At 40.4% G+C, this 26098-nt stretch overlaps 1 protein-coding gene across 2 annotated transcripts; it reads left to right on the forward strand.

The window, feature by feature from the left end:
• Window positions 1-5505: 5505 nt before the first annotated feature.
• LCA5 (lebercilin LCA5) lies at window positions 5506-25792 on the forward strand. Of its 2 annotated transcripts, XM_084284029.1 has the most exons (9): window positions 5506-5592; window positions 11120-11525; window positions 13568-14097; window positions 15602-15739; window positions 16548-16644; window positions 17753-17898; window positions 19705-19843; window positions 21648-22420; window positions 25668-25792. In XM_084284029.1, exons 2-9 carry the CDS (start codon window positions 11327-11329, stop codon window positions 25677-25679), a joined length of 2034 nt encoding a protein of 677 aa, XP_084140155.1. In that variant the 5' UTR covers window positions 5506-5592; window positions 11120-11326; the 3' UTR covers window positions 25680-25792. The 2 variants fall into 2 exon arrangements, with proteins under 2 accessions (XP_084140155.1, XP_084140154.1); XM_084284028.1 differs by lacking the exon at window positions 25668-25792 and having other exon boundaries at window positions 21648-23696.
• Window positions 25793-26098: the final 306 nt, after the last annotated feature.

Raw genomic sequence — 26098 nt, forward strand, 5'->3', positions numbered from 1 at the left:
TGCGGTGATGGGCAGCTTGGGAAGCATCTCACAGATAACTCGCTTCTGTCTGTCTGCACCCCTGTAACAAGCTCAGTGTGGGAGGTTCTCATACAGAAATCTGAATTTCAACTCCCTCCTCTAACAGTGGGTACAAATCCCCACCTTTTACTTCCCCAAAGACTGTGGGAGATAATGCTGTGGGCTGAGATGTTGGTGCTTTTCCTCCCTCACTGGAAGCGATCCATTATGAATTAAAAAAATAATACAGTGACGATGATATGATCAGGTGCCTACAAGTGGTGTGAGCTACTCTCTTCATGACACTAACACGAATAATCAAATTTTCTTTATATTTGAAGAAAAGATGAAGATTCTTCTTAGTTCCAGTAGTATGCCTGTGTAACTGGGACAATACAAATGTTTTCAAAGCAGTCATATTCAACTCTGAGGCCAGATTTATTTTGATACAGCAGCCATTCTCTTTACTGGTATCAAAGATACATTTGACCTTATTTTTCTGCACCATAATTTATATCACTAAACTCTACAGAGACAGAACAAAATTAATTTGCTATCCTAGCAATAGAAATGAAGTTAAAAGTCAAAAGAGACGGATGTTCAGCAGCAACACACATTGCTTTTGATTAAAGAATGTGTCAAAATTATTTGGCCACTGAATATTTTTTTTTGTCAAAGATTAATATGCATATTATGAATATGAAAGTGTAGGTTGTGCAAAAGCAGCAGAAGCAAGTCCACAAATACCATGTTTGTCCTTCAGAAAGAGATTTTCTGGAAAAGCATTACTAAAGCTCACTAAGAACAAATGCAGGGTTTAATACAAAACTACCTGATCCTGAACAATTTGCATGAAATCTTCCTTCCAGTAGCATACGCCTTCTGAAGAAAGGTGTTAACTGCAATGTCTCCTTCAAATAATTTTTTCAAATCAAGCATTCAATACTTGTTTCTTCTCCACCTCTCCACAACTTAATGGTGTTTGTTGTTGGTCGTGTTTTTTTTTTTTTTTTTTTTGTTATGGTTTGGTTTGTTTTTTTGGTTTGTTTTTGGTTACTTAAATTGCTTGTCAAATCCTTGCTGCTATCCCATAAGCAAAAAATATTTTGTTTTAATTTGGGACCTATAGCTACAACACAGTTAACGCTTCATGCTGTAGAAATGGAGTATCTCATTATGTGGAAGCATTCATTCATCACATTGTAAGTTATATTCGCAGAATTCACAAGCAACCACTTTTGTCTTTCACCTAATATTTCTCAGCAAAGCAGCCATGAGGTGAAAATCAAAGCAGGTAAACTAAAGCAATAATTTGGACAAATTAGTGAAATCTCTAGTGCTGTGAAGTATACAGCAACGTTTCCTTAATTGCACCGTATTTTCCCCTTAATATTTCAGTATTTAACGGCCTTGGATAATTGTATTGTTATAAATAATTCACCATGAACACTGCCAATTGTGCTTCTTTCAGACATCCTCAAGTTCAGCTCAGTTCATGGACGCCCATTCTCGGCTGCCTGTCAGAGCCACAAAGGGGCTGTCAGGAACGCGGCGGCAGCTCCGATGCCATCGCGGGCAGAGAATGCTCCAGAAAACCCCGTCGAAGGGGGTTGCAACCAGTCGTAGCCCGAGAAGTGACACCAATAGAAAGGCTTTAAAAGAATTGTGAAACTGAAGTGTAAAAGGTGAGCGGTCACTTTTCAGCGGATGACTCGGGCCCACTTGAGGAAAGAAGGAATGGAAAGATTTTGCATCACTTCAGAGCCCAGGGCATGGGAGACAAGCTTGGAAAGTGATCTCGAGCTGTTCATTTCTCAGGATAGGTGAGCACACAGTAAGAAAAGCATTTTGACAAGTGCATTAAGAAGTACAAGGAGACCACGATTATTTACAGCATTGAAAGAGGCTGCTGCTTTAATTTTGGAATATTTGGATGATGGGATTGCAGATAACTGCGAGCAGAGGGAAGCGTGTGCTGGCACACAACGTACCTTGTGTGCAGGAAAATATTTCAGCACATGCTAAAGAACTTCAGCTGGACCCTAACTACATCCATACGCATGCTCTAATAAAGAGATCTTAGTCAAAGCTGACCACATTCATAGCAGCAGAGGAAGGGAGCAACAGCAGCCTGAACTGGTACCCTTGGCTACCCAAACTTGAACTCATTTGGGCCAAAATCTCGTTGATATAAGTTCCTGGATTTTGAGCAAAGCTCTTTTGTATCAGTGTGGATGTGAGCTACTGCATCTGGTGCATATATGTGGGAGAGATGTGTGTAAAGGTTTACACACCTGTATGCAGTGTGCAAGGCCTGTTCTGAGGGAAGGAGTCAGAAACCCTGAAGGCTGAAGGAGCCAAAAGGGACCTTCTCGGGCATTTCGTACTCAATCCAATGGTTTTCATTAGCCTTGGATCTTTTGTAGAAATTGGGTGTCTAAGTTTGAATCTCACAGCAAAAATCGACACCGTGCCTCACTCCCGGTTAAGGCAAGCAGCATGCCACTTCAGCTCCCTCGTTTATATCACCATGCATTTATTAAGTCCCCATTTCATCACCACGTTATGGTATTCAAAGCACCACCCCGAAGATTTTCCCTGTCTAAATTCAAGCCCCATCTTTGTTCTCCCTTTTATCCACCACATCAGATGCAGCGGAGGAAATCAATAGCATTTTTCCGTGCATCAGGGCTCTCCCATCGATACGTACATGTAACGATTACATGAGCAAGGGTTCTGCTGATCTGAATAAGCCTGGGGGCTTTACCCCTGTTGGTACCTCTGGGAACATCGAACTGTGTGACACTGTGACCTGATTTCGTTTTCGAGGGCTTCCACCCTTCTGTCAGAAGCAGCCCTCCTCTCGCTTAGGCTGTGAGGCGATGCCCCTTGCTTTCAAGCAAACTAAAACAGCTTTCTACTTCCCCCTCCAACTCCTGAATGAAATACCCTGGTCCAACAACCTGCCCATCCGAGCAAGCAGTTACAGCATCAGTCTTGCTTTGCGAAGACAGAAGAAAACTGCAAAACATTATTTCTTGCTCAGGTGATTCACACAGTTGTCCTGTCCAAGGGAATCCGAAATGTCACACCATTTATCTGTCCTGCATCAAATGCTGTGTGGAGGGCAATGCCTTAAACACATTATTTGAAGATTTTAGATGAACAGGTTCAAAACTTCCATCGATTAGTCCCACTGCTGATATTGCACAATAGCTGAGTTTATCCAGTTCAGCAGCTGATTTGAGCACATTAACCTTGTCCTGGCTGGAGCCGCTGATGGAGAAGTCTGATGAGATTGTTCTGAACAAGAACCCCACGTTCAGTACAGGTACTGAATATATAAAATGCCTACATTCAGTGCCTTTATTACTTACATTCAATAACTAATGATTAGTTAGTTGCTAACCAAATGGTTAGTCATGGTAATTAGCCTATGAATTAACAACACCAAAAAAAAAAAAAAAAAAAAAGTCTCTTCCTTATTTCTTAATGTTTCCTATTGTTTTTTTTTTAAGTTACTTTCTCTGCTTATAATTTTCTTATTATAATGTTCTTAGCCGGAGTAGGCATGGAGATGGATTATGAATCTCTTTCATCCCATTTACAGCAGCAACAGCATTTCAGATTCTGGCCTGGCCTGCTGCCAGGTACAAGCAATACATTTCCTCCAGTTGCAAGCAATAAAATTATTCTGTCTTTGTTATTCCACATTTCTCTGGATCTTTTTGAAGGACAGCAATGATTCTCCGCCAGCGCTGCTGTGATGAATTATATGCTTTAGCTGTTTAGCACAAGGGTGAGCTATACAAAGCCACAGGAGGCTGAATTTAAAAAATGATCCATGTGAGTTTTTATTGTTTTTCACATCACTTTCATAATAGTAATGCAAATACAGCAAAAATACTAAGTGCAATTAGGGAGACAATAAAAATTAGGAAATTCACAGACTGGTTGTTGTTTTTTGGCACGCCTGTTTTCTGCGATTTTAGAGTCAAAAAATTAAAAGCTCCGTTCAGCTTGGGAGACTCCGTGTCAGCTCTATGCCTCCCGAGTGCTTTGCTGCTTTTGAAAATGTGTTTCCATTTCCTCCTCTTTTTACTGGAGTTTATGCCAACATGTTTACAATCGCATCCTAGCCTATTCATTAAGTTACACTTTCAAGAAACCTAATTATGCACATTCAGAGTTCTTGTACACAATCAGTATGAATAAGACAGTTTGGAGCATCTTCTCAACTCTGACTTTCAGAATCATGCTTTTTTTTTTTTTTTTTTCACTGAAATGGGCAAAATTTCTTCTCCCAAAACTTGCTTTACAGGGGGTAGTAATTTAATTTCGAGTGCATTGAAGCTGTACTTTGTCACATATTTGATTATATTTAATAGTGAATGTGTTTGTATGGTTTTGGGGTGTTTGTTTCATTGCTTTGTTTTCATTTGGATAATTGTGGGCTTGTTTTCTTAAAAGGATTATATTAGTTAATAAATCTAGTACCTTACCCCATTTCCTTTTTTTCTTTTTTTTTCTTAAATTTTTCATGTAGTGGTTAATGAGTGTTCATTTTGAATGTTTTGAGCCCCAGAGACAGCGCTGTTTAGTGCAAATACTCAGTCTCCCTCTTTAGTGTATTCAGTTTGCCTTTCTATGCAGATAGTTTATTACAACTTTCCTATTGAATATTCTGCTTTCATTTATTCTAGATGAATTCCTGTGCCATTTTTGTCACCGTCCTATGAGGACATATTCCATTAGGAAGTTAAACGAGGTAAATAAGATCTGGTATTTGGTTCTTTTTCCCCTTTCTCTGCCCAGAAAGCAGTCTGCTTGACTACATTTATTATGAAAGGTTATCATTAGAGAGAAAAATAAAGGAAAAAGAAAAAAAAGTAGTACAACAGTTGATGGTTGGAAGTTTTACTTTTCTGTGCAGTAAAATGCAATAGGGTCAGTGAATTAGGTCTGCCCTGGCGTTCAAACCTCCTTGCTGGTCTTACAGGGCACTTTCACCCTCCTGCCCCTGTTAACACCTCGCCGTGAGCTCCGGGGCTCACCTCACCCGACATAACGCCCGCCAGACGCCCACCAACCCACCGCCCCACTCCAACGCTGACGTGAAATAAAAACAAATAACGTGAATAAAAAAACCGCTTTATTTCCATCTTCCCTCTTCCCTGACGAGCTGCCCCTTCAAACCCGGGGCGATGCCGGGCAGGGCATGGCAGGGCAGGGCACTGAGGAGCCAGAGCAGCGGCGCCGCCACCCTCCGGCCGCCATCTCCGGCCGCGCTCCCCTCGCCCCGTCCCTCACAGGCGCTGCGCCCCGCAGCCAAAATGGCGGCGCCTCCTACGCCCACCGCCTTCAACGGCGCCCTTCCGTCCCGCCCCCCGTGCCGCGCCTAGGCCAATCAGCGCCCTCAACTTTACCCCTCCACCAATCGATCTCCAGGAATCTCTAAACTGTCAGCGCGGACAGCCAATGGCTGAGAGGGAGAGCCCGCCTCCTCCCGCTGCCGGTTGCTGGGGCAGCGGCTGTCAAGAGCCCCCGAGCGGCCCCTTTAAGCGTAGCGTGGCAACGGCGCCGCGTCCGCAGGTACCGGCGGGGCCGGGGCCGGGGCCTGGGCATGGGGCCGGGGACAGGGGACAAGGGACAGGGGCCGGGGACAAGGGACAGGGTGTCCGGGGCCGGGTGCGCGGTTGCCCCCGGGGAGCGGGGCCGCCATGATCCGGCCGTGGTGCGTTGGGCTCCCAGAGGCGTCTGCGGAGCTGCGGGGGGTGCCGGGGAGGGGCTGTCCCGCGCTGTGTGGCTGCTGTTTATCTGATAATTCATTAATTTAATCATTTTTTATTTGTTTTTGGTTTTGTTTTTGTGTAACAGGCTGACAACTAACCCATATTCCCCCCCGAATTATTAAATGTACCAGGGCCAGAGGTACCTCGGTGGGTTTTCCTCAGGTTTTCCTCAGTTAAACTCCTTTCCTAACCGACCCAGGCTGCTCGGTGACGGCTGAGGAGCCAAGGAAAGCAAAACATTTCGGAATTAGACTGGAGTAAAACTCAGATGTCCCAGTGACTCGTTTGCTCTAAAGGCAAACTGCGAGTTTTTATCTTAATCAAATTACATCTTACATCGTAAAGCGGTGGAAAACCGAATCTTGCAAGACCCAACTGACCACGGTTTCCCGTTTTGTAGAAAAAGTGTGATAATCTTACCAGTTTACAAACCCAAAAACCATTTGGAGATTCAGGAAATTAATTTTAGAGGTTCCTCAAAAGAACTTGTATGGGTTCACCTTTCCCCATTTGTTTTCAGCCCCTTGATTTCTCAAAATACTTCCAGAAAGCATCAGAAATTGCAGTTTGCTACCTGTCAAAACGGTGCTTAGCAAAATATTCTCAAAAGTGGGTAATATCCAGCACAGAAGTGGATAATTCTCATCCTCCGGTTTTCACATTTTACTTCACAAAATACAATTTGTCTATTTTAAATACTGTTATGAAAAGCACTCTTCCTAAGGATTATTGCCTTTTCAGTGAGTGCTTGTGGGACTATAAAATGACTGATCAGCGTTAAGTTAGTAAGTGAAAATGAGTGTTCTTCTTTTATGTATATAATTAGACATCTTGATAATTGAATTGTAGACATTTACATTTTTCCCTGAATGCAGTCCCACTCGTTTTCATTCACATATGCTTTTTTTTTTTTTTCTCTGGAAAAAAATCTGTGCACGAAGACTTCTTTCCGTCTTTCAGTATCCTACAGGCAGACAAAAGTAAGGTATATCTTGGCTACACCCACACTGCTGGAGTTATTTGCCCCACACAGAAATCAGTGCTGCCACACAGGTTAGCCCCACTTAGGTTAACATCTTTAGATGTGGTGCCTCTGCCAGTGGTGTGCCCACCCCAGGAGCCCAGGGCTCCTCTGGATGCCACATGTGCCCCCGTGGCCCGGAGACAGACCAGGCTGCTTGAATACCACCAGATTGTTTTATTCAGCACGTTGCTCTCAGCAAAGAGGGGAACACAGATGCAGAGCCAGGAATCAGTTGTTAATCTAATTAAAATCTTAATGGTCTAATCAAAGATTTAGTACTAGTCCAGATAATAAACACGGTTCAAGTTAGGCACAGTTAGAGTGATGCAGACAGCCTCCAGTACCAAGCACACTTTCTGGTGTTAATTTCAGCCACATCTGGGACCTGAATGGATCTGACTGGCAGGGGGGAGTCTTTACAGCAACTCACCTCTTCCCGTGCCTCCCAGGGAAGGCTTTGGGATGGTGGATGCTACCTGTTTCTTCTTCCTCACCTTGGGTCCATGTGGGATCATTTTTATGCTTGTTAATGCACTGTACACATTGCTCTTTCTTCATTGACTCACGGCTCCATCTGTCTTTACTGCATGTGGTGTGTTTGTTCTGTGTGTTACCTGTAAAACTGTTTTTGCCTTTTTCCCAAGATTGCATCCTTCTGATGAGCAGTTACTGAGTGCTGGTGAGCTGTTACAGCGTGGGGCCCAGTGTCACCCTGCATTTGTGCTTTCAGGGCCCTGAAATCCTCTCATGGCTGCGCTCCTGTCTGCTCCATTTTCCCAAGGGAAACAGATAGTTCACTCCCAGAGCGAGCTACCTGTTGCTCTCTGTTAGTTTTACATGTAACTATAGGTGCTAGAGCACACGGTTGTACAAAGCTAAGCAAAAAGCAAAAACGAATTAGACAAGCCACCTGGCTGTTAGCTAATTTTGCCGCAACTAAATAAACTATAGCAAAGCTCCAGGCATCCAAAATGAGTCCAGACAAAGCCTGACAAGTCCCGTGGCCCATTTTGTTAGCTGAAAATGCAGCTTGTGGCTTCTTGCAAGCAATGGCATCGCCTATATATAGCTTTTGTGGCTGTAGCCTACAAACACAATTACAGTTTTCGATGTTTTCTCATTCCAGATGACTGAAATAATGTGAGGTCTGTGATACAGCCCTCCGGAGTATTATCTTTATATTTTCAGAAAGATAAAAGACAGAATTAGTTTTATATTAGTTTATATTTTAATATGTTTGTTTATATTTTATTTTATATCTTCTGCGTTCCCTGTGATTCTGTCTCATGGAGTCAGAACTGACGCAGCTTTACCTGTGCACCATGTAGAGAGCAGATTGTTCCCAAAACTGCGTCTGTGTTTCAGTTTGGGAGCAAGGAGCAAGGCAACAGAAATTCTGTGCAGATGACTGTGAGACCAGTTAGGCGTGAGTGTTGATCTGCTCGAGGGTAGGAGGGCTCTGCAGAGGGATCTGGATAGGTGGGACTGATGGGATGAGGCCAGCTGTATGGGGTTCAACAAGGCCAAGTGCTGGGACCTGCACCTGGGGCACAACAACCCCATGCAAGGCTAGGGGAAAAGTGTCTGGAGAGCTGCCCCGCGGAAAGGGGTCTGGGGAGGGTGGTCAATAGCTGGCTGTGAGCCAGCAGTGTGCCCAGGTGGCCAAGAAGGCCAACAGCATCCTGGCTTGTGTCAGGAACAGTGTGGCCAGCAGGGCTAGGGAAGTGATTGTCCCCCTGTGCTCTGCTCTGGTGAGGCTGCACCTTGAGTGCTGTGTTCAGCTTTGGGCCCCTCACTACAAGAAGGACATCGAGGCCCTGGAGCGTGTCCAGAGCAGGGCTACAAAGCTGGTGAGGGGCCTGGAGCACAAGTCCTGTGAGGAGCTGCTGAGGGAACTGGGGGTGTTTAGTCTGGAGAAGAGGAAGCTCAGGGGAGACCTCACTGCTCTCTGCAGCTACCTGAAAGGAAGGTGTGGGGAGCTGGGGGTCGGCCTCTTCTCGCAGGTAACCAGTGATAGGACTAGAGGGAATGGCCTCAAGTTGCACCAGAGGAGGTTCAGGTTGGGTGTTAGGAAGGATTTCTTCAGTGAAGGGGTTGTGCAGCACTGTAACAGGCTGCCCAGGGAACTCGTTGAGTCACCATCCTTGGAGGTCTTTAAAAAACGTGAAGATGTGGTGCTTAGGTACATGGTTTAGTGGTGGACTTGTCAATACTAGGTTAGTGGTTGGACTTGATGATCTTAGAGGTCTTTTCCAACCTGGATGATTTGATGACTTAGGAGTAGAGCTGTTTGGGAGGATGGTTGCACCTGGATAAATTCTAATATTCTTACTTGATCCTAGTCTTGCCCTCGTTAATGCATGTGAGGGTCTTCATTGTATTTAGAGACAGATACAGTTATGGTTAGGTGTATACTTTTGAAATATAGCTCCATTAATTCAGAAAAAAAAAGCATACTTATTGCTGATCAATTGAATGTTTGCAATTGCTGACCCCTCCTGCATGTGTTCAGCAGTCTCTAGGACAAGTGATCTCAAGCATAGCTTGTCTTCTTTCTCAGCCTTGTGGTGTAATTTCAGTTCTCATCTTTGATGCAAGTTTTAGGTATCTAATTTATTTGGACCTCATTGAAAATATTTAGGTACTTAACATTATTTTGGAAAGGTACTCCCCAAGCAAAGAAAAACACTCTTCCAAATAATTTGGTAACTGTTTCCCAGGAGCTTCTCTGTTCAGAAATCTATGGGGATATTTATTCCTCTAATTCCTGCTGTATAGATTATGAGGGCAAATCCATCCTAGTCACTGGAGACAGAGTTGAGTGTGCTAACCATGAACTGGGCCAGAAAGCTTGAATTTGTAATGAAAACTTTCTTGGCAGCTGACATTTCTGTTCTGCTTGGCTATGCAATTCTGCAGGTATGGGCAGTGGAACAGAAGGCTAAAAAAGCGTGCTAAGTTTATTTTATTGGGAAAGCAAAGTGATATAGTGAAATACTGACCTCTTGTTTACAGGTATGTCATATGCCCTGCAGTGTAGAAGAGTTTTGGTTGAAAGCAGCTATTTTATTTTATTTTATTTTATTTTATTTTATTTTATTTTATTTTATTTTATTTTATTTTATTTTATTTTATTTTATTTTATTTTATTTTATTTTATTTTATTTTATTTTATTTTAATTTTATTTTTGTGTATGTAGTTTACTTAACCATTTAGAAATGGGTTAGGAGTTCATGTCATTCAACAGGCAGAAGTGATAGGCTCTGGTGCGAGTCCTTTTTATTCACCCATTAGAGGCTTCATGTCTTGAAGTTGGGAGATGGTGGAGAAATAAACTTGAAAACTGTGGTGAGAGACATAAGACACAGGAGGCTGCACATAGTTAATACTTTATACATTGATGAGAAAATTCTTTTGACTGAGAAGGGTAAGAAAATTTTTGGATATATTTGCTCCATGATGTTCTCACCAAGTGTCTCAGAAATTAGAAAATAAAGTGATTTTTACCTTGAGTTTGGAGGACTTTTCAGTGTACATCAAAAGACCATCTGCGGGAGCAGAGAAAAAAATTCTCTTTTATACTTGCTGCAGTAACATTTACCATATACCAGCAGCATGGTCTCCTTCATCAGATACTTACAAACTTAAAAATAGTTATTTTTTTAAAGGCTTTGTTTGCATTTTCGTATCATGCACATGACACAAATACGTGCTCCTTCCAGCTCTTGAGGGCACAAAGCTCTAGATGTTGTAGGATACAAGAGTACTTCCCAAGGCAAAGGGAAGGGCCCAGTAGTGGTTAGGGCTGGAACATGCTCCAGGCAAATGGGACAACTGATTTTTCAAGCACATTATTTAGCATCATTGGACTGTCAGAAATTGAGATATGGAAAATTTAGTTAAATTCTACAAATACCGTCTCAGTTCTAGTCAGAAATAAGTCGTTAATTTATTGGGTAAAAAGTTTTTCAGTCTGTTTAAATTAGTTTCCTAAATAGCTTCAGACTTTTACATGTCTTTTGTCTTGTTTTCCAAATTGTTCTCTCTAACCTGGCAGTAATTCCTTGTTCAAGATTTAGCTGTGGTACTCTTCTCATTCCTCTTCTGGTGATGAAGTGCCTCCAACTACTGAGTACAGTACTTGCTCCGTTCCTAGAGTGATGCCTGTCCCATTCAATATAAGTAATAAAGCTAATGTAGCAAAGCATGTGGCGTAAAGTTATAGGAATTCTGAATAATTTTACAGTTCTTCTACCTTTCTTAAGGGCAAAATCACTCTCACTTTTTTTTTCTCTCTCTCAGTTGTTACAGAAAAATGCATTCTGAATGGTAACTACTGCTTGCTGGACTGAGCTACAAAGATCTCATGCTTGGGAGATGAAGATGATAAATACAAAGAAATAATCCAGCTGCTGCCATTGTGACTACCAAAAGGTCTTTTGTGTCAAAATGAACAGTCTTTGAGAAAAATCTGGAGAGCAGCTAATTTGAAAAAAAAAAAAAAAAAAAATGGGAGAAAGAGTAAGAAGCCCAGATTCTGAACAAGACAGAAAATCAGATGGGGATAGAAATAGTGACTCCTATTATTCGGATGAAGATAATGTCTCTCACTCATCTGGCCAGTCACCCACACTAAGCTATCCGTCTACAAGCCAAGAAAAGAGAGATCACAAAACACAAACTTCAAACAGCCTTGTGCACTACCAAGGTAGGTAGATCGCAGAAGTTGTTCCTTTGTAACTGCTCCAAAGAGTTGATTGTGTTTGAAAGCTGAAATAAAAGTGAGAAATTTTATTAAGCATTGTAAGAATCTAGAAATAAGGTTCATGTGAATTATCCTACAGATGGCAAGTAGACTGTGACTGTTTTGTGAAGAATGAAACTAACCTGTTCCTGCAAGAGGACAATTTTAATGGTTTTCAGAATTACTCGTATTTTTTTTAACAAGCAAGCACAGCTCCTGAAGTAGCCTTTTGTTGAATCATGCTGATGTTCTCTTTCAGTCTTTGATGAAAGGACTCAAGGCAAGCCTGTACTATGCAGTCTGTAAGAGACAATAGTTATGATGTCTCTGACAACATCCCCTAAAGATCTCCCTGTTGGGGAAGTCTACTTGACTAAGCTTTACACTGCTATAATTGTGCACTTTCAAAACAAGCCAGAAAACAAGCAGCAATGTGGCAAGAGAGAGAAAATGTGTTTGGTGAGTGTTAGGTACATATGGAGTGGAAATTCAAAAGAAAGGGTTTTTTATAGGCCTTCCCTGAGAATAAAATATTTCCAGTTTGAGATGGGATAGCTCCACTGAGCTCCCTCACATACATAAGCTGCTGTGTTGGCTGTGGGGAAGGTGAACATCCCTACAAAAAGGGAGAGAATGGTTGTACAGGTCCTGGGCTGGGACGCCTCTCTGCCACGTTTTGGCAGCTTGTTCTAAATAGTTATGCACGTCTTCTGATGAAGCAAAAACATCTTGTCTTTCACAAGCAAATGCTGTTTCCTTTGTAAGTGCTTGATACTGTAGGAACCATGCGGCTAATCGTATGATCTAGGGTGCCATAAGATCTGACCTGAGGTTGCCCAGGGAAAATATCCTTGGGCCTGGTGCAGCTGGTGTTTTGCTGAACATCAGTGTGTTCACAAGTGGCATCTCCTCCACAGCAGTCATGGATGGAAAATTTATTTTTTTAAACTGTGTTTCCACAGTTTCCAAACTGTGGAAAAAGTGAGCATTGAACAGAAAATGAATGAGTATATGTGCAAAACATTCACAGGAAAATATAATATTTTAAAGCTGTTATTTTTGCTGTCAAATATTCTCTCTGGATTAGAAGAAGTATGGTGAGCACCAAAGGGAAGGCAGAATTTGCAGCTGCTCACACCCAGTGTATGGGTTACTGCATTATTGCTGAATACAAGCTTTCAGACCTGTATGATATCTAAGCTGGTGCTCAGCTTCTTTATTCCAAACAGTGGTGTCCCTTAATGAATATATACTGGCTGTATATTCAGATGTTTTAAGATATATTTTAGTGTATGATGTCCTTTTTTCACTGAGTGTAGCTTGAGAGGCAAATAAGATAGAAACCTAATGTTTAGCTTTCATCTGTGGGGATGATAATAAACTAGTATCAAATAGAAATGTGGGAGTGATGCGCACTGGTAATCAAATAAGGATACTCTGTGGAAAATAACTCGTGATACAGAAATAAATTATTCAAGGGACAACTGAATTTTCATGGATTTATAATTTTTCTTTGGAGGCTTTTTGCACTGAGCCTTTAAGATTGCTGTTTTGTCTGTAAGCATGGCAGCTGGGTTTGAAAACACTGTTTCATTTGTCTGAGAGAATGACATCTTGCATAATACATAACTAGCTAACACTCAGCTAATTGTTGCCATTGTACAAGCATTTGATAATATTGTATGCATAGGAGTACGGTATTTCTAATCAAATATTAATGAAACGTCTGTTATTTCTGATACAATTTGCAGATGATTACAATGCTTCTATACTGATGGCTGAAAATATTACCTCTTGCAGATCACAAACGGAAATCTCCATTTTTTATCTATGAAAAGAAGCATAAGCCTCTCACATATATGCTTTCTATTTTCTGGTTTGAAAGCTGCAATCCCTGCTAAGTATTGTAAAATTGTTTCAGGCAGAGCTTTATTCCAGAAAGGATGTCTGAATCGACAAATTGCATTGTCTTATGGTAAACATGCTTTTCATTTTTCCTCTCTTAGCCGCAAAGAAATTGGGTTCCAAATATGCACCGAGCAAAAGAGGGACACGGTGGGGTTTCCGTTCTCAGAGCCTCACTCGGGATTCTCCTGCGAAGGATATAGATCTCGTTACAAAAAGAGTTCTTTCTGCTAGGCTGCTGAAAATCAATGAGCTCCGAAATGAACTGACTGAACTCCACATCAAACTAGATGAGCTGCAGAAGGAAAACAGGGCGCTGAAGAGGCTTCAGCACAGGCAGGAGAAAGCCTTGAATAAGTTTGAGGATACAGAAAACGAAATCTCTCAGCTCCTTGCCCGACACAACAATGAGATTAGAATACTGAGGGAGCGCCTACGAAAATCTCAAGAGAGAGAACGTGCCACTGAGAGAAGGCTGAAGGATTCGGAAGACGAACTGTACAGAACAAAAACTGTCTTGCAGAAACTGAAAAAGCTGTCTGCAGATAAGCACCTTGCCGAAAGAGATGACCTGGCAAAGAAACTCGCCTATGCAGAGAGCAGACTAGAGGACAGTGAAAAAAGAATTAAGGTGAGATGACCTTTTCTTTTGCAAGAAATTTTGGTTCAGGTATTTCTTACCAGAAAGAGCTTCATGTTGTTTTTATTTTTTCCACTGTGCTAGAGCAAATGGAAAAATTATTCTTTTTTACATGTAAATAGCATCAAGTAAATTATTTCCAAGGTAATTATATAGTTATATACTCAGTAGTCAAGCATTGAAATTGCTATTTACAAATTAAGTGTTACTTGTCAGTGTATACACAGCGAGCTTGTGCTTTAAAGTGCTTTTATAACTAGTAATAACGTTTCAGAAATGCATGCAGCTATACTGTAACTGTATGAAGTCTAATTTATCCTCCTGAAGGTGAAGCATTTAGTAAAAATTTACTGGGTATTCAGGGAATCGTGTACTAAAATTCTTCCTTTAAAAAAAAAAATCCTGTCCCCTATTCTGCACATCTGAGAGCTGAGCTGGGGAAAAGTACAGCAATCTTTTTCATACCAAAATGAGCTTTAGTACACTTCGTAGGTATCCATTTTAAGAACCTTGTGCAATTTACTTTAATATTATTCAGCAAAAATATTTACCAACATGTCTTAAAAACTCATCTCATTTAAAAGTAATTGTGTTTGCAGCTTTAAACTGCTGGAAGTTGTATGCAATGCTTTTTTTAACATTATATTGGTCATTAAAATGATTTTAAAGTTTAGTGACTATATTAGTACCTAAAGCTAAATTACATCACAGAGATAATAGATACTGTAAATCCTAAGGATTTTAATGGAAACTAAGCTCCCATGAAATAAACCCAAAAATATCAGGATAGAAAATGCTGCTACTCAGATCACCTCACCCTGTAGCGTCACCATCTGGCACCTGTAGTTTCACGATCGGGTATTTCAGCATTTGTGGTAGTGAATAATGTTAAAATGAATCATGCTCTAGAAGTATGATTTTTTTCATCTATTTTTTTCCTTCTCTCATCATCGCAGGCTCAAAACAGGTGAGAGTATCTAAATGGAACAACAGTCACAAATCTATTTCTTGGAGAAGAAGGTTAAAATTATTTCTTGTCATCTTCCTTCTAATCCTGTACTTTTAGGGAGGTGTCCTGTTTTGAAACCATCAGGTCAAGATTGTCTTAGAGTTTCAGAGGTGCACTCTTTGCCTGTGCAAGAGCCTTGGGGAATTGACTAGCATCATGTCCCATGATGTCCTCAAATTGTCCCTGTCTATTCCAGAAAGATGAGTTGCAGCAGCTCTGCAGGTGCTCTGTCTGCCCCCTGAAAATTAGGGTTAGGGTTTATGCGTGTTTACTGTTACAGTAGTGGTGGAGCTGATATCCGAATCCAAGATGCTGGTTTTCTGTAATTTTTTTTAAGTACCTTGAACATAAAAAAAAGAATATAAAAAAATAAAAAAAAGAGAAGAAAACAAAAAGTATCCCTGCTGATAAAATAATAATAATAATAATAATAATAATAATAATAATAATAATAATAATAATAATAATAATTTGTTTTTATTGAAGGATCTGGAAAAAAATCTTGAATTAAGTGGTAACAGTTTTCAACGAGAGTTACAGTCAAAGAAAAAAAAGGTGCATGAAGCTCAAGAAGAAAACAGAATTCTCCAAGAAGAGCTTCAACAACTTAGTCAGAAGCTGAAGGTAAAGTGTGAAGCAATGCAAGCTGGGATCCAAATTGTGGCATTTTATCTTTGGAAGTATCTGTAATCGAGTTTGAATAGTTTACCAGTGATTGCACTTTCAGACATGTACTTGATTATATCACATGTGAGTTCTTTTCCTGCTTCAAATGAGAAAGTTCTGTGCTCTGACCCCGCAGCCTGTTTAAGAGCAGGAATGCCTCCATGTTAATTATTGTCAATGCTAGTTAAGAAAAGCAAGATCAAGCATGTAGCCAAGAATTGCCATTAAACCACAAGATCAATTGGAAAACTGGGTATTGAAGACTTGATTTTTAAAATCAGATCTGCGGGCATATGCAGCAATTTATTTTAGTAATGTACGCGCATTACAGCAGGTTTGTGTACAGATTAATTGGATGTACTTGTGACACACACATGTGTACCCTGTGACAAGTAATACTGCTATCACTGAAACGTTTAACACTTCATGATACTAAAAGTTTATTTGTGCGATCCATAAATACATCACAAGTCTTATTCACGGTTATGGAAGTACAGGCATTTAGTTGTGTTTTTGCTGCAGGGTTGCAACATTTTTTCAGACTATTTTGCTAATGATTTGGGGGAGGGGAGGAGCTCTATCTGAATATTTTTACAGCATAAGAAAAGTTAAGAATTTGATTGTGCTCCTCGAAATATTGAACAAGAACTAGTGATGCCCTTACTTTATAATTACAACAAATATTTTCAATTTAATTTACGGCTTTGGTAATGAGTAGTGAATGAAACTTTAGTAACTCATTCTGCTACACCTCTTTGACTCACAGGAAAAAGAAAGAGAACTTGAAGCGAAAAATATATATGCTAATCGTATGTTGAAGCTATCACCAAGAAAGGACATGGATATTATACAAAGAAAGAAAGGTAACACATAAAACAACAAAGGCAAAAAGATTAGTAATGTCACTTTTAAGTTAGACTCTGCTAAGTTATCTCATGCATGCCATTCAGTGTTTGACCCCACTGCCACTTGTCCAGGAAGGCTTACATTTTTGCACTGCTTTCAACACAGCAGTCACTACAAAGAAGAGCACAGTGTGATGCTGTTTGTAACTGCAGCAGAACTAGAACCTAGAACTTCATCAAAGTGTTTTTAATTAATTTCATATCAGAAGTTCTGGGGTGAAGGAGGAGAGGCAGATGGTTTAGTAAATTTTCTAGTAGATCATAGATAATGTCTACATGAAAATAAATTACAGAGGCTTTAAAAAAATAAAACCCCACTGCTATATTTTGTGGATGTTTTTTATTTATTTTTTCATCAATTCATATTTATTTTCTGTCAGATCAGCTGCAGTACGTTTTTCATCAGAGTGCATATGTCACAGAACATAATCTTCTAAATGCATCAATGTAGTCATTTCTTCTGGTGTGACAAGGCAGCCTGAAGCCTTATGTTACCAGCATAAATATGTGTTTATATATGTATGTCTGCATGTGTACTCAGACAGTCTTCAATGGATCGGTAGAATCTACTTGTCAGAAGAAGCAGGAATTTCTGGGGCTGTTTTAAATATTTATTGTGAGCATTTCAGTTTATCTGCTGCTCATTTTAGGATAGGTATTGTACTATCACTCCATTTTAGGTTTAGGCTTTGATAATGTCATTTAACAGATATAAGGTTGTGTTTTAAAGATACAGCTTAAAATTAACTTAATGAGTTTGGTTCTCTAAATGTACCTTCTGAGACAAGATGATGATTAGGATATTGTATGGACAATTAATGTATATATATTCACTATACTGTAATGATTTTATAAATAGTTTTTTTTCCTGTTTGTGGTTTGGTTTCAATGTCAGTTTTTACATGCAATTTTTTAAGTTAGCATTTACAGATACTGAAAAACAGTTACGTGAAACTTCCCAACACTTTCCACTTCCACAGTTGCAGATACTGAGAAATGAGGGATAGATGCATAGTCTGGTAGATTCAAGGGAAAATGTGACTTGATTCGTTTGTATTTTCTACAGCCAACAATCAAAATACTAAAAAAGGAGCACAGCTCACAAAAGGAGTACAGACGAGTGGATACTTCTCACCGGTAGAATTTCCTCCAGAATCAGAACTTGTTTGTGGTGACACAACAAATAAGAAAGAAGGGATTCTTCCCAGAATAGTGAGTTCCATAAAAAAAAACTCAAGACTTCCTCCAAATAAGTCATCTATCAGACTGAATATTTAATGCATAGCTTGTATGTTAGAAAAAATGTATATTTAAATATACAGAAAATATAATTTAGAAAACACTCAGATCTTTAAGAGAAGTGTTGCCTTCCCAGAAATGCCATGTGCCATTTTTGTGACAGTTCACCATGTTCAATGTCTTACCAATAACCATTAGTTCAATCTGTTTCTTTTTTTCTACCACTTCTTTGAAATTTTTAGGACTTGTTTTTTTTTTTTTTTTTTTTTTTTTTTAATTGATTTCTAATGCTAATTTGAGCAATCTGTTGTAACAGCACTGGCAGCCTTCGTCTCTTTTTGTTTTGATCTTAGTTATGGTTTCTTTTACTTTCCAAATTTATTTCACAATCCACAAATCTAATGCTTCCTCTTATTGTCAGAGTGATGGCATTTCTTCTGTCGTTTCTCCAGCTTTGTGAGCGTGGTTGCGTTTTTTTTATGTTACTTTTTTCTGTTTCCTTTTTTAATTATAAAATAGCACCATCAGAAGCATTTCTGATACTTCTGTGACCTCAGACTAAAGTCAAAGAGATTTGTAAGGTAGAATTAGACTGATTTTAGTACAAATTTTATAATTTTCCTTATGTAAATCTAGGGCTACTTGTAAGGAATTATGCTCTGATGGTTGTCTTGACTGGCTTCCTGATAGGACTGAAGTTTTTTCATGGCTGACAGCTTGGTTCGTATGTTGTCTCTTCCAGAATCCTTTTTGTAAATATGGATTTAGTTTAATGTATGCATTCTTCCAGCACTTCGGTGTGTAAGTTATGTAACGGCACACTTGGTGTAAGTGGAGCTGGTGGAATGTAAATTAAATTTGGGTATTCTGTGCCTTCATCAGTTTTCTAAGTCAAGCATTTTACATATTTGTTTGTCACCTCTTTGTAAAATTTATTTTTAAAAATCATAATAATAGTCGTGTATATGAAGGGAAAATACTTGAAATTGTTCGGGCAGCAAGTTCTATTTTCTTTGTTCATTAAGTAGTAACTGTTTCAATTATTGTAGAGCAAAAGAAACTTCTGTATGCAGTAAAATATACTTTTTAGGGAAATAAGAACAAGCTACAAAGTTAGTATACACATATTGGATTAGGCTGGCTTTCACTTTACTTCATTGCCACTGATTTTCTGTTAGTGATTTTTATGCTGACGTAAATATATTTTCTGCAGCTTCTTTCCCTTTAAATGTATATTTACTTACTAGCTGATTTTTCACCCAGGAATGAGCCTTTCTCATTCTCTGTTTACTTGATACTCCGTGACATTAATTCCCACTGTGAAACTGACTGAATCTGCAACCCACTCACTTCAGTAAAAAGATCAGATTGTGGAAACTAATTGCTTGCTTGTTAAAACAAAAAGGGGATGGGGTCTGGCTTCTATTAATGTCCCGGAAAAGGCAATTACTGACTTCTAAAGAGAGCCACCCTTAACACAGGGACAATTTTGGTTTATGACATTGGAGCTGCAGTCTTCCTGACATGTAATACGGAATAGAATTGATTATCTGTTCATTTTGTTTCAGATACATAAAACTATGTTAAAGATGATGAGATTTTAGGACCAAAATCCCTGGGTTGTCAGAATTGGTTAGGCTTAGATGACTTGCTCATTTTTGTGTTTAGCAGTGAGAATATAATTTCATATTGAAATAGAAGTTCATATCATATTTTTCTTGTTGTTCATTTATTTGATTATTTTACCCTATTAGTTTGTTTTGTATCAATTTATTTCAGGAAAAAGAGCCTCAAGACATTGAATGGAAAGAACAAGGAGACCTCCTAAGACAAGACCAAGACAGGGAAAGGGAAGAGAAACTGAAACGTGCTCAGGAAATACAGTCTTTAGAGGAGAGATTTCAGAAACTGCATGACGGTAAGAAAATGGGCAGCTGAAAGCTGGAAAATGCAATGTAGAATACTAATCAAGTGAGGCTGCTAGTTTTTTCTTTTTGTGTGTGTGTGTGAGAGAGAGAGAGAGAGAAGAGTGAAATGATTTTGCAGAGATCACTACCGTGGAAAATTATTTTCAGTTATATTATGCAAAGAGAATCAGAAAAAAATAAGGAATATAGAGTAATTTGTATCCTGTATGCAGATGTGATTAAGTATGTAGCAGTAAAAATGCTGTCCCCTAAGAAATATTAAAATCTGAGAGATTCGGCTTAGGATGACATAGAGATAAATCAGCATTTACCTGCTGACTTGCCAAATGCCGTTAAGGTAGGCAGTAGATTTTTACTATTGTAGTACAAATCTGCTTTCCTTAATTTGACCTGTTTTTTTTTCAGTACAGATCTGCTTTACTTGTATCACTTGAAGTTGTAGTTTCTCTTTTCACTTGTGGTTATCTGAATCATTTGGTGTGGCTATTTGAGAAATGCTAATTTCTGTTGTTACATTTTAATACTGCTTTTTTGTTCATTTGGTTTTCAAAGCATGCTAGTGACTTACACTCCTAAGCCTCTTCATATTTTGAGGTATTTTAGATGGACTGTGTCCTGCCATGTTAAAATATTTTTCAGTGATTATAGTTAAATAATGGAAGCAGTTACAAGGAAGAATTCTAAAAAGTTATAGCTGCTTTCAGAAGTAAATTCTGTGTAAAATCCCCTGCATCCACTAACATTAATGCATGATTTATACAAGCCAAGAATTTGCTCTGTTATGTCTGTAAGATATTCTGACCATGCTTCCCATCTTAATGTATGAGCTGATAGTTTCCCCATCTTATGTACAGAAAGGTAGCTACTGTCCTTGGTATAATGATATGCTACTAAAAAAAAAGATACATAAATGGATTCGTTGCAGTTATTTCAGTAAGTTTGATCTAAAGTACAGTAGATAACATGGAACTTTGTGAAAACAAAAATCAGCAGTTTGAATGGGAAATGCCAATTTCAAAGGGAAATGCCAATGTGTTGAATGAGGCAAGTAGGCATTCAACTTTTGACCTAACGTGTCTATGGTGTCTCGACAGAAAAATATTTTGAAGACAGAAATACTGGAAGCCTCCTTTGTCTTTTATTTGCACTTGTTAGTAGCTAATTATTGTTTTGCACTTTTCACATCCTGTCATAGCTATGCCAATTGACATTTGGTATTAGCACAGGCACTGTCACTGAGTTCATGTGGTGACACACAAGGCACTTGAGCGAAGCTGTCTATATGCAGCAGATGTAGTATGTTTTAAATCATTCACAACTTGAAGCAAATAATGACTTGCTATGACTATGTTGCCTGATAGCTTCACAGCAATAGTTTCCTTTATGGAAAAAAAAAAAAAAAAGCATATGTCCCAGTGTCAGTGATGCTGAAAAAGAAAAATAAAGTACTGTGCAAGTCAGAACTATTAAAATCGGTGATGCTATATTCATTTTCATTCAAACACAGGAAATAAGGCAATTGGCAGAAATGAAATTCCTCTGAAGTTCTAAAACATGAATAACATCCTAATCCCTTTATAAAAATGACAGCATGCCTTTATATCTTAGCAGAGAACCTAGTATAAATTTAATTGTAACTTTTGAAGAATTTATTTTTACAGTAGCAAAACCACAGTATGCATAGAAGAGCATATTAAAAACTCAATGGCTTTTACTCAGATAATTTTCAAAATATTCTTATAAAGGCACTGTAAGACTAAATCATTCTAAATAATGTTTAAACATTTCCTGCAGAGTGGGAAGAATATGGTAAAATGAAAAAAGAAAGCAGCTTTTTATTGGATAAAGAAGATAAAATGAAGATGGAGACAGAAACACACAAACCTGAAATAGAGAGAGAAAGTACTGAAATGCTGGAAGAGCAACGAAAAAAAGAGTTTCTGCTTGCTAGAATGAATGAAATTGATAGAGAAACCCAAAATGTAACGAACATGAGACTTGCTTCTCAAACACCACTCGTAAATACAAGAAGATCCGATTCCCTGGACATAAAAGAGAAAAATGATCAATACGTTGAAATTCCAGGGAAGGTTAGTAATGGCTTTGCCCGAGGTGACAGCCAGGATGATGCCACAAAAGCACAAGGGCAGAAGCAGAAAAATGTAAGGACTGTAGAAGAGTTAACATTTGGCAGTTATGTACCTTCCTTTGGAAAAGGATCAGGGAGACCAAGCTGGCTAAATCAGAAAAGTGACTACTTAGGCGAAAATATCAAGGAAAACGCAGATTTTAATAGTAAGAGAGAAAAGAAGTCCAATTTAATGGAACAACTCTTTGGAAGCAGTGCCAGTACCGCCCTCCATTCTAAAAGTAAGGACATGACACCTTTTGACGTAGACTGGGAGTCTAGTAATACTCTTCTTGTCGATAAAAACAGTAAAGTCAAAGTGAAAGAAGACACTGATCTTTTCAGTGAAGGAAGAAACCTAAACAGACACCGTCTGCAACAGACTGTACTCAAGCCAGGAGTTAAAACCCTTGGTTCTTTAGAAGATGACGTTGAAGAAGTAATCTTACAATGATCCTATTTTATATTTTTCATATGTAAATACTGAAAAACTATTTTCATGTGATATTTATTAGATACAGAATTAACACATTTCAGATGTATTGTAAAGCCTTATGAAGGAATCATTTACTTATAAAGGGTACTTGTATAGAAGAAAGATGCACTCTGGTAGTACAGCCTCACCTATAGGCAGGAAACTTCTTGTCAAAAGTAAGATCCAAACGCAGCAGTGACTGTTGTGGCAGGAAGGCAGTGAAGTTGTCCTGAGGGACCTCTGATAGCTGAGTTAGCTGCTGGCTGGCTGCTTCAGCCAGAGAAGATGCTCTTGCCCCTTCTTGGGCTCCAGGCCTATGAGCCCTATACCCCGGGGCACCACCAGCCTTGTGCAGCTGTGGCGCAGGGTCCCAGAGGCTCCTCAGCCTCGTGCTGGTAGGGATGCTGTGGGAAAGGAAGGACTGGCAAAGGCTGACAGCCGTCCTGGTGCTGCTGAACCAAAACCCCTACGCACTGTGAGGGGAGCTCAAGTCCCCATAGCACATGCAGGGAAGTGGATGGGGAAGGCGGCGTGGGTTGCTCCTGCCATGGGAAAGGGCAAACCCACTCGTGGGATTGTCTTCGCCCAAGGACCAGGGTACACCTGGATGTTTCCAGCCACCCAGTAGTTGCCCAGCTAGCTCTGTCGGTAGAGCATGAGACTCTTAATCTCAGGATCATGGGTTTGAGCCCCACATTGGGTGCCATAAAGGACTGTGGTGGTTTTACTCGGGTGGGCAGCCGTGTTCCACCTCAGCCACTCTCTCACTCCCAAAATATGACACAAAGAGCTCGAGGTTTTGAGCTCCCTTTTCCCTTTAATTAAATCATCCTTATCTCAAACCTTGAGCTCTTTGGTGTCATATTTTCTCCCCCTTCCTCTCTGAGGCTGTCAGACCTTCTGGTGTTAACTAGCCAAGTGGCTTCTGGTACATTTATGTCCCATTGTTTCCATGTCCCAGCACCCATTGCTCATACCGCAGTCTTTAACAGCCCATTGTACCTCTCAACCTTCCCAGCAGCTTGTGGGTGACAAGGGATGTGGTACACCCACCCAATGCCATGCCTCTCAGCCCAGGAGGTGACCAAATTGTTTCAGAAGTGACTCCCCTTCTCAGACTCAATTCTGTCTGGCGTACCATGTCGCCACAGCACTTGCCCTTCCAGGCCCAAAATAGTGTTTTGGGCAGTGGCATGGTGTACTGGAGATGTTTCCAGCCACCCAGTAGCTGTGTGGCTAGCTCAGTTGGTAGAGCATGAGACTTAATTTCAGGGTCATGGGTTTCTGCCCCACATTGGGTGCCAAAAAGGGCTGTGGTGGTTTTACTTGGGTGGGCAGCCGAGTCCCACCTCAGACACTCCCTCACTCCCCCTCCTCAAAGAGGAAGGGGGAGAAAATATGACACGAAGAGCTCAAGGTTTGAGATAAGGATGATTTAATTAAGGAGAAAAGGGAAAGGAAACAGAAAAAGGAAAACAAACAAACAAAAAAAAAAAGTAAAAGAAAGGCCACAGAGAAGCACAGAGAGAGAAAGGCAGTCAGTGAGCGATGCTCGGCCATGCCCGGGGAAGCGGCGCCACCTGGATCAGCCCCTGGCAAACAGTAGGGCTGAGTTTCCACCCCTGGGGCAGCCGATCCCAAGGGTACTGGATGCCCCCTCCAGCTGTGGCCTGCGTGCTGCTGCCAGAGGGATGGAGAAAAAAGCATTAGCAATATCGACTGTGGCGTACCACCAGAGGCTTTGGCTCTAGTTTGTACTGAAGTTCTGGCACGTCTGGCACTGCAGCACTTCATTCAGGCCCTGATAGTCCACCGTTAGCCTCCACTCGCCATTTGGCTTCCACACTGGCCCTGTAGGACTATTAAAGGGTGAGTGAGAGTGGTCTGATGTAGTCAATCTGCCAGGGCTCACTGTGCTGAAATCCAAGCCACCTCCCCTCCTTCTTCACTGACCTTGGTGCCTGCAAGGCTTTTTCTCACTCCCCTCTCCCTCCCAGCTGCTTTTTTTGAAGCAGTTTTTTCCCCTTGTTTTAAATCTGCTCTCACAGAGGCACAAACAACGTCACATTGGCCCGGCTCTGGCCAGGAGCAGGGCCCTTACCTAACATGGGGCAGCTTCTGGATCCTCACAGAAGCCACCCCTATGGCCCCCTGCTACCAAAACCTTGCCACGTAAACCCAGCACACCATCGCTCTCTTTTGATTTTTGGGAATTACTTGACATGCCGTTATAGATCAGTAAATGATACTCCTGACATTGGAGCATTGTTATTTATTGCAGAATGAGTTGGCTGAGAAGGCAGCAAGATTTTACGTGGCAGCACTGGCACTGGGGAAAGCTACTGGATGTGCATCTCTGGCTAGCCAGGGTGGGAAAGATGTTATCACCTGTAGGCTGCTCACAGCACACTGCTTTTAGTTTTGAATACTTCTTTTTAAGCTTCAGTTATTTTCTTTCTCAGACCACCAAAGAGCCTCTTAGCTGTGTCAGGAAAATGCATACGTAAGATCAGTGTCATGAAATGGATAGAAGGGACTTGGCTAGCACAACGCCACAGGCAGATGGGAAACACTACCCCACAACCACGTTATCCCAGAACAACCTCAACAGAGACACAACTAACTCAGGAGAAGCTGCTCTCTTTTCTGCGTAGGTTTTCTCTAGACGTTCCTACCAAACTTACCCAACACTCCTCATATATTCAGGTTATATTTATTATATAATGCCATTTTTTGTAATTTTCTATGTAAAACTCCAATCATTGCTACGTCTTGTTTTGTTTAACAAAATGGTTTTATTAAAAGAGTTAAGTAAAGCTTGTGCCTTTCGATCATCTTTTACACAAAGTTCTAACTTCGTATATGATGGTTTTGTGACTGGAGGTGGGGGGGGGTTGGTGGCGACGTTGCTGCTCATGTAACTCATTTTTTGGCACATGTACGTAAACTGAAAATGTAGTCAATGAAGTATAAAGCAGAGGCATTCCAGAAAATAAGCTGAAGGTCATCATTCTTTGTTAGAGTGACAGATTTTTAAATGCCTCTCTGATATGCTCCGTATGAGCCTGACTCAAACCATACTGAAATGCAGGGAAGGATTCTCATGATCTCAAGATGCTTTGAATCAAGATTTCCGTGCAAACAATAGCTTTGCTGAAAAGAAAGGCTGATGTTTGCATCACGCAATAACTTTCTTTGCTCTCCCATTCAGAAAGAAAATTAGTCACAGATCCAGACCCAGTGTGTGGGACCGTTCTCGCTGATTGTCCTGCAGTGAAAAGCAATCCACGTTCACCTGCTTGCTGACAGCCCAAACCTGCTCATGTTGATTATAACACCACAGAATTAACCTCAGTCATTTTACTTACAGAGGGTCAGAATATAAGTGAAATTCTGACCAGAAGCAGTGAGTTTAATGGTCTGTGTTACTTTTCCACGATGACTTTGGAGAATACACTGTTCCAAGAGGCAGGAGAAGTCTGCAGGTAAGCCGTGTAGGTGTGTGTGAGTGGGTGGTTGTTTGTCATAACTCTCTTGTCCTAATTGTGGATGAGTGCTGCCCTCCCAGACGGACAGGCTGTGTTCACGATGACGTTGCCTGGGCTGTTTGTTTTTCTTTCCTGGCTGAGGATCCTAAGACAG

The sequence above is a fragment of the Netta rufina genome, assembly GCF_964035555.1.
Source record: "Netta rufina genome assembly, chromosome: 3".
In the NCBI taxonomy this organism is placed as follows: Eukaryota; Metazoa; Chordata; class Aves; order Anseriformes; family Anatidae; genus Netta; species Netta rufina.